The sequence below is a fragment of the Corvus kubaryi genome, unplaced genomic scaffold (assembly GCF_017639235.1).
Source record: "Corvus kubaryi isolate FWS band 111438036 unplaced genomic scaffold, C.kubaryi_AGA036_p1.0 74, whole genome shotgun sequence".
In the NCBI taxonomy this organism is placed as follows: domain Eukaryota; kingdom Metazoa; phylum Chordata; class Aves; order Passeriformes; family Corvidae; genus Corvus; species Corvus kubaryi.
The window spans coordinates 13,472,439-13,486,369 of NW_024582061.1; the positions used below are offsets into that span (position 1 = coordinate 13,472,439).

The 13,931-nt window shown below is 44.5% G+C and overlaps 1 protein-coding gene across 2 annotated transcripts in view; it reads right to left on the minus strand.

Moving 5' to 3' along the window:
• The window catches only part of SYN3 (synapsin III), a 189,228-nt gene that overhangs the window by 13,412 nt on the left and 161,885 nt on the right, over positions 1–13,931 (minus strand). For both annotated transcript variants that reach the window (XM_042050906.1, XM_042050907.1), the window contains 3 exons: positions 13,693–13,835; positions 8,312–8,386; positions 4,868–4,970 (listed from right to left, as the gene is read on the minus strand). In XM_042050906.1, the coding sequence (XP_041906840.1) occupies positions 4,868–4,970; positions 8,312–8,386; positions 13,693–13,835 (321 nt within the window). The remainder of the gene's footprint in view (positions 1–4,867; positions 4,971–8,311; positions 8,387–13,692; positions 13,836–13,931) is intronic.

A 13,931-nucleotide genomic window follows, 5' to 3' on the forward strand; every position in this document is an offset into this window, starting at 1 on the left:
GGAAAACTGGGAAGTGAGACCGTGGGGATGGGGGAAGGAAAACTGTCAAAGGGTCTTTGAGGTAAGAAATGGCCTCACAACAATAATACTGGAAGCACAGCAGACCCTCAGCTGTATAGCAGCCCCAAACACAATTTTCAACAGTTCATCATAAATCAAGTGCTTTGCAAACATTAACTAAATCCCACAGGAAGAACTGTACTCTGATGAAGTTAAGATTCAGCTGGAGTAAATATAATAGTACCAAAATAACAGGGTTGGAAGAGTTTATTTTATTTTGCTTTTATTTTTAAAACAAACATTAAAATCCCTGGAAATGCAGAGTTGAAGGTTGAATTGCTCAAGAAAGGCACTGACTCACACTCAGATAACAATCGGAAGTGCACTCCACCCTGGCAAGGCTGCAAGAGAACACTCTTGGAGGGAAATGGAAAATTTTGCACCCTCTTTTTTTAGATTTAAAGTAGAGGAAATCAGTGAGGTGAGTTCACCGAGTTTGTATTCTGCTCTTTTCTTGCAGAATTATGGTTTTGTTTGATTTCTATAGGTGTCTTTTCTGAACACTAGAAAAGCTACCTAGAAAGTTTAAACTAAGGTACCATTGGAGAGTGGGTTGATGTTTATATCCATGGCCTACTTGGCCCAGGGGGCAAAAGGCGAAGGTTAGAAAATTGTATGTCAGTGTTTGGCAAAATACACAACGCGGCTTTTCCTTCCACTATCCATTTAGCTGTTCTTCTGTTGGGAGATGACGTGAGGAATGTGATGCTTCCTAACAGTGTCAGGGAATGGCCAATTCCCATCTGGGTCTCACTAGCCAGGGGCTCCTGGGGGCCCTCCAGCAGGTTTCTGCACAGGTTTCCCTCCTCTCCACTCCTGTCTTAAAAGGAAATGTGGCCATTACAGATCCCGAGAGAGAAGAGGTCTCCGTGTCCCTGCACGGCACGGTGCGAGGGGCCCGTGTGACCACTAGATGATGCCGTGTGACCACTAGATGATGCCGTTCCCCTGCCGAGAGTCAGGCGAGCCGCGCTCCCGGCTCCCGCCCTCCTGGGAGTCACCGAGACACGGCTCTGGTCAAAACAGCCCGAACCTCGCTTTTAAAGGCCATCCAGTCCAGTACTCCTGCTATGAGCAGAGACATCTTCAATTAGATCAGGTTCCTCTGAGCCCTATCCAGCCTGACCTTGAATGTCTTCACAGATGGGGCATCCACCTCTATCTGCACTGTAAAAAATTTCTTCCTTATATATAATCTGAATGTACCCTCTTTTAGTTTAAAATCATAATCATTTTTCCTGTTGCAACAGGCCCTGCTAAAAGGTTTGTCCCTGTCTTTCTTATGGGCCCGTTTTACACACTGGAAGGTGCTATAAGATCTCCCCAGATCCTTCTCTTCTCCCGGCTGAACAACCTCCAGCACTCTAACCATCTTCATGACCCTCCTCTGAATCTGCTCCAACAGGTCCATTTTTTTCCTGTGCTGAGAACCCCAGAACTGATTTCCCCAACTCAAGGACTGCTTTTTCCTATTTCTGTGGTTGCAGTGGCTGAAGAGGAAGATGGTGCTTTATAAACCAAAGGCCCCAGAGGGAGTGAACCCTGGAGCAGTTCCACCTGAATCAGTGAAGGTGCACCAAGGATGAGGCTATATGCTGTCCTGATATGCAGTGTCTGCCAGGGGGATGTGAGATGTGGGAGAGAGAAAATACAGGAGTGAACAATCACATGCACAAGAGAAGGCCTTTGAAAATGGCAGTGATTTCTGTGGGTAAAATGACACAGCTGGTTGCCACTGCACTGAAAAGATCATGAGATGTCAGCATGCCTGTCCTCCAGGAAGGGTGAATTGGTCTGGAATTGGGCAGATACAAATGCTAATTCTGAATAAATCAGCTGGCTGAGAGGAATATGTGAATTACAGACAGATTGCACTCGTGCCTTCCTGGGTGATCACAGAACATCTGGGCAAGGCAAGAAGATGTCAGCACATATGGACCCAGCCTTTATAGCTGCCCAAGGTCAGTGGCTGCTCCTTGTGCAGCTGCTGTTGCCTGATAAGGTGTGTGAGGGGTGAAGGAAAAGTCCCCAGGCAGAGAAGAGACTCAGGAAAAGACCACCCTGGTTGTCCCTCTGTGCCTTTCTGATGATGAAGCCTGGGTTTGTTTTTTCACACTCTGATGTGCAAGAGTGGAGTGTTTAGGTGATTTCTAAGGAAGGAAGGAAGGAAGGAAGGAAACCAGCGATTGGACATATCAAAACGAATGGTAGGCAGTGCTGAAGGGATGAGCAGGGCTCCTTGCAGGGCAGCAAGGAGCATGTCTAGTAACACAGCTTAGCTGTATGGCAGTCAGGGTTTATCTTATGCTTCCAGGAGGAAGAATAAATCACATGGACCATAAAGAGGGAGAGGGGAGATTATTAAACCCTACATGTTGCTGAGCTCTTTTGAGAATCTGGCTGCTGACACCAGTGGAGAACTTGCATTATTTTGAGGAATTCTGATTGAGTGCTGACTACTTATGTTGAATATTTCCTCAAAGTGACAAAGTTCTTTAAAGCAGAGGAAAAAACAGTTATCAGCATTTACTGTTAAATTCACAATCTGTTTCAACATGAGCCATGAAAGTAGTACGTAAGTGTGCTAATGCTTTGAAGGCAGAAACATAACAGATCCTGCTGTTTGCCATGGGAAAAGAAAAGAAGGTGAAGTTCAAGTAAGAGCAAATACCATGTGTGCAAGATTACTCTGGTGCTGTTGATAACCCATCTGTCTTAATCTGATTTTGTTTGCCACAAACCACTGTGATAAATCTCAGTTCACAGAACTGCCCATCACTACCTCTGTGAATCTTGCCTGAAGAACTACTTTGCCCTGTGAAAATTAATTACTGCCTGCAATTGCATTGTGCAAATTCCTTGTTTGTTTAACCTATTTAGGCATGCTTTCTTGTAAAATGTCACAGCACACTGTTCCTTCTTACCAAGAAAATACAACTGTCACTCTGTCAAATAACTTTTTTCTCCCACTATCAAAAGAAAAAAGCAAAACAAGGGATCAGTTTCAGACAAGAAAAGTACCCCAGGAAGTTGGCTGGAGGCAATTAATTACTTGTCTCCCTCAGATCTGCATAAAAAGGGGCCTGTTTGGCTTTGGTCTGCTCCTTATATTGCACTATGCTCCTTTTCCAACAATGTCCATCAGCCTGGCATCTGAATGCCTGCTAGATGTTGGTATATCAGGCCTGCTCAGTCAGGTTCTCCAGTGGGGTAATTCAGCATGACCCATCTGAAACTACCATGTTTCTTCTGATTTGTGTCATATTAGATGCATTGCTGTTTACCTTGGTCACAGAGAGAGGAGCGTGAGCGTGCCTTTCTCTGTGTGCAAGCTGATGGTGGCTGCTAGGGTACGGATGTGCTCTTCACCAGTCAGTCACACACAGTGGCAGATGTGAAAACCCAGAGGCATACCCAGACAGAGGCATATAATCTTTAAGCCCAGAACTAGCTGTGTGTGCACGTACATAGGCTTATGTGCAAGAATATATGCAGGGATATGAAAACCACATATCACGTCTAACCATGTGTGGACACAATCCAAATGTCCTTACACTTGTCTCTAGCAAGGCTGCTTTCTTGCTCTTCCTTTCCCAGCTGCAGGGGCATAGAGATTTGAAAGTGCACAGCAGGGAAACAGTCTGCTCTGGGGGATGCTCCTCTAGGTGCTGATGAATTGCATACGGGAGCAGACCCATTAGCCCAGGCTCCATCAATTCAGGAAAAGACAGAGGCTTGCCAGCATTTGGTTGCTGGCAGCACGCTTCTATCACATGGCCTTTGACAGGTCACTGCTCCCCTCCCTGGGGAGAGCAGATACATAATGCAGGAATGTGCAGTCACTGGAGGGCTCATGTGGTTCTCATCAGCATCCCAACCCTCAGCGGGTGGGACTGCTCTCCCACACATAGCTTTCCAGTGTGTCAGCACCCCTGCATGAAGCCAATAGGCTGGCTCTGCTCATCTTCCTCGGCTGGCCTGTGTTGGTGGAGTTTACAGCAGGTCAGAAGTTGTGTCTCCTCAAGTCACACACTGACAGAGGCGCTTGCTTACTTGCCGGATTGTCTCTCCTCCAGGGCATTTCTTCAGTTTCCAGTTTGATTTTCTGGCCAGCTTTTCCTTCTCTGCCCTGTTAGGATGACCTGAGTGTGCTATTTATCCCACTTCCGTATCTGCCTCCTGGCCTGGCAAGGAGCACATTGCACTTTAGCTCTCAGAGCCGCAGTCTGTCCAGCTCTGAACACAGAATGGTGTAATACACATTGCCCATAGTAACTCTGAGGTGCTTTGTCTTGATGGCCTCTTACTGTAGTGAATGCAAAAAGATTTTAGAAAATACACCTGTTTTTTTTGTTTCATCAAGTTTCTCCTGTTGCTTGTGAACTTTTTGCTACACTCTCACCATTTATTTTCCTCTTTTAAATTAGATACAGCTAGGATTTTTGTTTGGAAGTGACCGAAGAAAGGTTCATTCAGAGAGAAACTGAGGTTTTTAATGAACTGAATTATCTGCTGAGGTGGTCAAGCACTTCATGTCTCTCCATTTCCTTTCACAGCCCACACTGGGAAAGGAAGGCACTTCAACCCTGACACCTTGCTGTGTATCTGCTAGTTTGGCTGGGGCTCTGAATCAGTTCCTTACATATCAGTGGGCCATGGCCTGAGGATACGGGTAGGCACGGAGGAACAGAGACTGCAGGAGCACGCAGGGGTAAGTGAGTACGCTGGTGCATGTGAACTCCAAGGCAGTGTGCTTGCAGATATACTTCCCAAAGGAGACTGGCATTCAGGTTGCCCATGCTCTCACCTCAATGATATAGTCTTTTCCATCTTTACTGTGGACAGCTTTGACAGCGCAGATATCAAGACCTCCAAACATTTCTGCACAGGCATCTGCCCAGAGTCTGTACCTGCAGAAAGCACAAGAGCATGGCCTAGGATTAGCTGTCCTTGGGTAGTCCACCAAAACCAGCCACCCACCCCACTGCCCACAGGAACACAAAGAGATTTGGGAGCCCTTATTACAAGGTGTCCTTCATATGCTTTGCTAGGTCCTTGACTCCCTCTCTTGTGTAGGAGATGGAATAAGAAAAAAGAATCTTGCCTAAAGTTCCCTTCATTTCAGACTGATTCAATCCTGCCCTCAAAGCCACCTTAAAATGTTTCTTTCCCTCCTTGGTATTTACATCAGATCTCCAGTTGGTTGTCATTCAGCCAAGCTATAAATATTTAGCTCATTTAATCTCCCAGTAGTGTTGGCCCCTCAGCGTTTGTATTGGCTTTGCCTGAAAGCCCTCCATTATGCAGGCAGCTTTCTTCTGATAAGATGTCCTGGACATTAGGACTGGAATAGGATCAGAAAATGAGTGTCAAATTTAGTGAGGAGTAGCCATCCCCTCTCTGATCTGTAATGCAGTGGCTCCTGCATTTTACAATTTGTTTTCAATTTTATCCTTTTACAGTCTCCTGCCTCCTTCTATCCCTTGGGTGTTGCTCCTAGTCAGGCAGTCTCATCACGTGGACCAGGCACTGTTTGTTAGAGGGAGACCTACAGGCTGCAGCCCTTTTCCCTAGCCATCCCAGGATGGGAATGTGAGCTGGTGCCCCCTTAGCTATCCTGGTGTCAGAGGAGGAGAGAGAATGACAAGAGGCATATTATGGGGGGACTACATCCCCCTGCTGTGCAAATGAGGAGGGAATGAGGCAGCCTGGTTTTATTTCCTGTGCAGCTGTGCCGTGGTCCCAGCCATTTAAATAAAAATAATAATCTCAGAACAGCAGATCTGTAAGCAGGACTATGACAAGATGCAGAGAGGGGAGGGAAGGCCACAGTCTCATGAAAACACTGACATTTTGCAGACCCTACAGGGACTGGGGAAAGAGCTGTTCTGGCTAAAGAACAAATTTACGTCCTTGAAGCCAGCCAGAATCCCCATAGCTTTACAATATAATGATCAACTTGTGTGAACACTATGTCTCTGGGAAGAAGCAAAATTATGACTTATATGATTACTGGTGCTCTTTTATCCCTAATGAGGAGACCAAGTGTGTTCACCCTGGACCCCCAAGGAAGACAGTGTATGAGGAGGAGTCAGTAGCATAAGGAGGAGGAGAACTATGGACTTCATGAGCCAGGCAGGAGGCACAGAGAGCCCCCCTCACGCACTGTTGTGGCCCTGCATCCAGGGGCACCATTGTGGGAACCACCTGTGCTCCTGAGGAGCATCTCTAGGTGTCTGGGTTCAGCAGCCAGGCTCAGGAAATTGTTCATGCCAGAGGCTCTGATAGCTACACATCTTCAGTGTTTGTTGGTCATAGGTGAGCACTGGGAGCATCAGAGCTGCTGGGGTGTAATAGGAGTATTATGGGGAAGAAGAGCATATTTATGCACATGCACCAGGTGTTGCATTTTCAGAGGGTTACTGTCATTTCTCCATTACCTGAACATGTCAATCCCTTGTACTACTGTTCAGTACAGTAGGTAATTCAGGTTGCTCCTACTCATCAGAGCATTTGAGCACATTCCTGTCTTGTTTCTTGCACTGACATCTCAGAGATTTCAACAGGGTTTATTGCATTTATGGCTGAGTAAGGCTAGAGTGGTTAATTGTGGTACTATGTCTACAAAACAAACCTTCAAAATGCAGTGTTGCAGGCTGGCAGGAATCTGAGTTTTGGCCCTACAACACTGCAATAAGGTAATGTCTACACTTCATGTCTCTAGCTACAGCTGTGTTATAAACAGCCAGGATGCATCATCATGTCCGCTTCCCTCAGTACTACTAGGGTCTTGCAGAGTTGCCTTCAGCATCTGATTTGGGGCTTGGCTTCCCTGTTTCACAGAACTAAAGGTGCAGAAGGGACCTTAGATGATTGCCTGCACAATTCTCTTGTTCCAAAGAGGAGACATTTCTTTAATCTGGTCTGAAAGAGGGCAGAGATTTGCCATCTCTTTCAGAGAATCAATTGCTGTGCTATGCTATCTGTACTGTAAGAAAATATAGGAAATATTCAAAGGAACCTTTTCTGCTATAATTTATTTCTTACAGTATTATACTTGTAATGTAAGTAGTGAGAAATGCCTATTAACAGGCTTTCATATATTTAAAGATCCTATAGTCTTTTGTTTTTTTCATCTTTAGGATGAAGTGGTGTTCAGCTTGTGGGCAACTTCTTCCAGGTCTGTAGCAGCTAATGAAGGAGAGTGAGCCTCTGTGCTGCAGGCAGGAATTCATTGTGCTTTAGTCTACACCTCTACTGAGGTCTGCTAACTGAAAAAGGTGGAAAACTACATAGAACTACATAGAATTGTTGCATGTTTTTCTCAACAGTTCATTAGGTTTTCTCTGAACGTTCCTTTTATTGTCCTTTGGACTTTCTCCAGCTCCTTACTATTTGTCTTCAAATGTGGTACCTAAAACTGGACAGTAAGAATTAATCATGATCTTGACAAATTGAAGGTATAATCTGAAAAAATCTTAAATTCACTAGGGATGAATGCCTACAGGTAATCTATGGATTCTATAAATCTATGAATAATCTACTCAGGTGTGTTGGAGAAAAGTGATGAGAACAAGTGTTAGTTCTGCAGAATAGGACTTACAGCAAAGCATGTTACCATGAGTCCCCTGTGTCAGGCAGTTGCAATAATAGCAAATATCACAGTGATTTGAATACATGGAAGTAGCATCTGCAGATTTTAGTCTGTGAGACGCATGAGGGAATTCTTCCTGCTCTGTTCAGCAGTGAGAAGACCTTAGCTAAGACAGCTGACCACTTTTGTAAGCCTAAAGCAAAAAGTGCTTTCAGCACTTCAGCTGACAGTTTTTTTCCTCTGTTAAGCAGAAGAAAAACACTTTTCTGTGTCTGCCTCTCATTAGTAATGCACTTAGAATAACTTCATGTAACTTTGTGTTTTGTGCTTTGACCTTTCTGATTTTATCCCTACATGTTTGTACTGGTGTGCTTGACCTAGCATGCTGGTCTTGTTTCCTGTGGTTACATTCACTAAAGATCTAATGATTTAGCAATGTTGGTTTCTAGCTGTACTTTCAGTCTGTTCTTCAAAATAGGACAGTTTGCCTTTGTGTCCTCAGTATTTTTTTAAGAAAACACTCGGTCTTTTAAACTCTTTATCCAGCCTCCCAGGAGACCTCACTTACCAGTTCTCTCAATTAGCCAAAGCCGGAAACACAATTCCTCCCTTCTAACCCAAGAATAGCTAATACTGTCTTGAAACACTCTTCCTTACCTCTCTGTCATTGCAATCTGTTCTAGCATCGCAGAGCCTGTGTTTGCCTTCCAGTTTCCAGAGATGGAAGTCCTCCTAGGAAAACAAACCAAAAACACAACCTGAACATGAAAATAGACTCCTGACCCATCCTCCCGCATACTGTAGTCCTCATTCTTGACTCTGTGCTTGTACAGGAGGGGATGAGGCGAGGTTCTTCCTCCCAGAAGCCTTTCCAAATCCTTCCTGAACAACACTCCATACAGGGTATGTTGTTCAGACTCATGAAAAACTGACTGAGGATTTAGACAGAGAAACCTCCAAGGAATCTTGAGCACACATCAGGCTCTGTGAGTACTTTCTTTCTTTATACATCAGACCTAGGGGAGCTGAAATGCGTGTAAAAGATCTCTAGAATAATCATCCTTGTGTTCTGCAACGGGTAGCATCCTCCATCCACAGAACAGAAACTCTCTAGGCAAATATTTGCTGAGCAGTGTCACAAAATACCAGCTCTGACATTCTGAGTCTACTTAAATTTGATTTCAATTGTACTTCTGGGTCCACTTCAATTCAATTTCAGTGGTACTGATGTCATAGGATATATTATCATACTGTCTTTTCACTGGCTTTTCATTGACCTGTTGGTGGCTCACTGTGTTTGGACTTAGAGAATTTCTTATTTCAAAATCTTCGGAGTTTCATTAGCTGCAACTCATAGTTAATTTCCAAAGAATGTACTGTTGCTGGAAAATTCTAGGTTTCACCATCACTGTCGGGGTGAAAATTTTCCTTTTCTTGACTTTAGGCCCAAGGCAGACTTTGGACAGCCTGCTCTGACAACACTCCAGATAACCCTTCCATAGTGTACACGCTCGGACAAGTCAGCAAGCTGACAGGATACATCCAGAGAGACTCTCCATGCTGAAGAAGATTTAGGTAGAGATTTATGAGAGGAGTATGAGGTATGAGCCAACACTTCAATATGGAGGTTGTGGGAGCCCTTGCTGCCAGTTCTCTCACAATTTCAGCATCATCTGCAAAAGACACTGAATTTGCAAAACTATGTTCAGCAGTGGTAATACTGATGTCCTGCTAGACTATAAACTTGGATCATTACAGCTGACTGCCTAAGGTTCCCCTTTACTCTTGTGAGAGACACTCTGGAGTGCTTGTTGCAATTCTCCTCTAAACTGGTATGTATAGTTGCTGTGAAATTTAAATTATGTTTGTAACCATGTTTAAAGGAGTGGAGTGAATGGCCAAAGAAGCATGTTTACTGTGTCGAATAACTGTGCTTCCATCTAGTTGACTTTTGGGCCTGTTGCCTCCACCCAGCATCCATTTTGCTTCCATACTTTCTAAGCGAAAGAATGGATTCCTCCTCAAGCTTGGACATTCATTAGCCCTTTATGGCCTGCAAGGTCAGTGTTCAATCCTCAGCCTTTCTTTCTTTTTTGATATGGGATTCTTAGGATTATGTTTTTCAGTTCTGCAGCGGGAGGAACCACTCTTTGCTAACATGTATTTTTAACAGAAAATTGCCCTGCAGCAGCAGGGGATATCCAAAATCCCACTAGTACTGGTGGAAACTCCTGGAGTCTCATTAGTGACATGATGATTTGACATCGGTGTTTAGAAAATGTACCTGGCATACCAAATGTAAGCAGCTGTGTTGTCCCTAAGAAAAGGAAACCACAGCTTGACAGTTTTACAAGAAAATTTGACATGGGAAAGCTCCCAAAATAAGAACTCTGCTCAAGCCATTGGGCTGATTTGTTGGACTTGTTTATGCCTATCCATCTCGAGCCAATTTTGGGCATAAGATTTAAAATATATCTCTCTGCAGTATTCCTAACTTTCCTGTTGGGGAACTTTGCTGCTTTGAAACTGTAGAGTTTTATTTGAAGCCCACTGGATCAGACACCAAACCCTACACCACAGTCAATGTCACTCCCTTCCAAGCATGTCCAAGCAGTTCAGGTGTCAGCTGTGCCCCCAAACTTACAGAATCACAGAATCACTGCATATTCTCAGTTGGAATAGACTCAAAAGCATCATCGAGCTCAACTTCTGGCCCTGCACAGCACCATCCCGAAGAGTCACACCATGTGCCTCAAATGCCTGCTGAACTCTGTCAGGCTGGTGCTGTGACACTTCCCTGGGGAGCTGCTCCAGTGCCAACCACCCTCTGGGTGAAGAACTTTTTCTGATATCCAACCTAAACCTCCCCTGGCACAACTTTAGGCCATTTCCTTGGGTCCTGTCACTGGTCACCAGAGAGAAGAGATCAGTGCCTGCCCCTGCTCTTCCCCTTGTGAGGAAGCTGTAGACTGTGATAAGGTTGCCCCTCAGTCTCCTGTTCTCCAAGTTAAACAGATCAAGTGACCCCAACTGCTCCTCATACAGCTTCTTTTTGATTTTCTTTTTTGTATTGTATGAAGTGAAAAAAGAGACTGAAGACAAAAATTTTTCCTAAGGATGTTCTGCCTCAAACCCCATTTCCTTCAGGGACTGAAAGTCAAAGTGCTTCCAACTATCCTAAGCATCAGGGGGCCACACAATGTACAGTCAGTGTCTTAAAAGAAGGGACCCCAGGCTTTTAGAGAACAGTTGCTTAAACAGATTTGTGACCACAACACCTTCAGCATTGTTTAGTATAACTGAATAAATGAGCAGATCAAGAGTTGTTGGTGTCCTATACTCACCGCTTCTAATCTGGGCCGCTTCTGTCTAAAAGTAGCTCTAGTTTAGACACAGTTGATATGGTGTCCCCTACAGATCACATTGTATTGCACTGGAGGTGACAAGGTCAGAAATCCCACTCATGAAACTACAAGGAAGGGTATTACTCTCTAACTAAGAGCTGGTGGCAAGAATATCCCATGCCTGAAAGTCAGTAACTGCTGGCTTAATTCAAAGTGAACAACATTTCATGAGTCTTAACTGGAAATGATCCCCCTGTTTGCCTCCAGTTGGGGTGAGAGTGGAAGCATAATTTCTGCCCCAATTTTGCCTGCAACATGAGCTGTTTTCATGTTTTCTCTTCACCACTATTACAATGGCAGTCAAATACGCTTGGTGGAATTCTAGGCATGTATCATACGCTGCTTATCTGCTGTTTTCAGACTGGCCCAAGGCATGGGCTAAGTAGGAGTTTGTTAGCAGTGTAAATCTGGAGTCACTGCACTGAAGCCAATGGGAAACCGAACTGAAGCCTTGGGTCATGGGCTGGAAGGAAGTGCATTGAACATCTGGGGCAGGGAGGAATGCATGAGTCACCCTGCAGCATCCTCCCTCTTGGCAGATGCTTGGTGCAAAGTAAACATATTCTGGAGAATTTCAGTGCAGTCTTTCTCAGAAGAAAAGGGGCTTTTAAAGTCTATAAGTGTGGGTGAAGGTATAAAATTACTGGATAGATTCCATGGCTCACAGATCAAAGCAAGTCACTTAGTATGATGCTACTGCAGATGCTGGAATTGCCTTTAAGGCTGAGATTTGCTAGCATGACTAATGGTTTTGAGTCTCCTATTTGGGACATCAGTAAGAGCTCTGATATTTTGGGTGCTTTTACCTCTGTCCTTGGACATAGTAGGGACTTATGTATACCATAGAAATAACCTATTTTGTCTAATGCTGGGGTGGAAGGAACAGTCCCTGGTGGGACTGACTATACCACTCTCCCAAGCTCACATCCGTAAATGGCTCTCTCAATCTAAGTCAGCCTCCTGGGTTGGCAAGTTACTGGGTGAATCTTGCTGTTTGCTTTCTTTGCTAAGGAGCTTCATTTCTCATTAAGGTGTTCTCTGTTCATGACCATTTACATATGAAAACATTTTTTCTTTATCAAACAATTGTTTGCGCAGCTATATTCCCAAGTGGGATTAGGTCTTAGTGTGACTGCTTTCTTTCCTGAATCATCTGGTGTTATTTCTGATCCCTGCGCTGGATGAGTGCATGGTGAGTGCAAATAATAAGTGAGGAGAAAATATGGTCAGGCTAACTTGGCCTTTGTTTCAGTTAGAGGCAGTTGGGGAGCAGGCTCTGGAGCCAAGGCTGGGTGTGTTGGCAGGAATAGGGAATTTTAATTGATATTTTAAACCTTCTTTCCTTTGGCCAATTTGAGTTAGACTCTCTGAGATGTTAATATAATATTAGGCAACTGTGCTATTGTTGACCTGATTCAATTAAAAATACATTTTCTCTCATTGAGATCACATGAAGTAGGTAAGTGTCCCACACATCCTTCCTTCCTTCCCATGAAGAATGTGACTCAGTCATTATCTAGTTTTCTTAAACATCTCTGTGTTAGGAATCCACCTGGGAATTTTAGGCACTTATAGCTGAAAAAAACGTGACTGTGTACATTTGATTATCTTGTTTAACTATGTTTCAGCAGAACTACGGCCTGGAGGTTTGTAAACATGGACCCAAGAGTCACAGTGTTGTAGGTGTTAGGTAACGTATACAAATTACCTTGCGACCTGAAGAATGTACTGCTGGAGCTGACTACCTGTCCAGGATTCTGTGGCTGGATAAGGAGCTTCTGGAGAAGCTGTGCAGTGTGGCTTTTTTCATCTACTGGTTTGTAGTAAGAAGAAACAGGTGTCTTACTGACTCATGTGGTTACATCTCTAATTGAGTGTGGTGACTACTGAAGTTTGGCTGAATGCTTTTTAATACTTTTAAACATACCAGTGTTGAAGATCGCTGTCATGCCACCTCCCTCACTACCCCACAGGGCAGGGAGGAGTTTTGGGGCACCCTCAGAAATGTCTCACCTCCTCTCCATCCTTTGTATGTGTCAAGGAGCGCACATGCAAAATGCCCACAGAAACCCTGGGTGCTGCCCCATCTGAGGCTGTTTGTACCCGGCGCTCTGTGCTCCTCGTGTGACTGTGGTGCTGTGATCTCCAGCTGGGGAGAGGATAGGTTGCTGCTGTGGGCTGAAGGATGGGATGCTGCTATGGCCTGGACACTCTAGGGCTCCAGGAGTTGCAGCTGGCTCAATCTTTTTTATTTTTTCCCCCAGGTGGAAAGTGGATGGGTTCAATTCCCACGAGAGGATACTTGGAACTGGAGGATTTTGCTGGGAAAGATGAGCCCTTCAACGACAGGATGGAGAGGTGATGGCAGAGCACAGTAATTACAGTGGGAACTTACTGAATCCCAGAAGCAGACAGACAGAGATTTACATTCCAGAAACAATGACCTGACAGTGACTAATGGAGAAGATGATTGGTGGATGAAGAATCTGGGTTCAGAGGTGGGAGGAAAACAGCACGGTTATTCTTCAAGGAAATTAAGTCAGCTACCTACTCCTGCCCAGAGCAGACACCGACTCAATCACATCCACAGCACTGTCTTGTCCCCATCTCGCTCTGGCATAGCCATGCACTCACATGTAAGCCTTGTAGTTGCTGCCAATTTTCTGGATTCGGATGTCATATTTGGAGTCAATGAATGGCTCGGTGGTGGCATAGGTTTTTGCCATGGCTACTATGCTGGCCATGTCCCGAAAGTCGTGCTGGTTCTCAACTTTGACCTTGATTATGAAAATCCAGTGAAAAAGAGACAAGAACAAAAAGAACATGAATACTTTGTGAACAGAAGTCATCTCTGCACCTGAATAGCACAATGT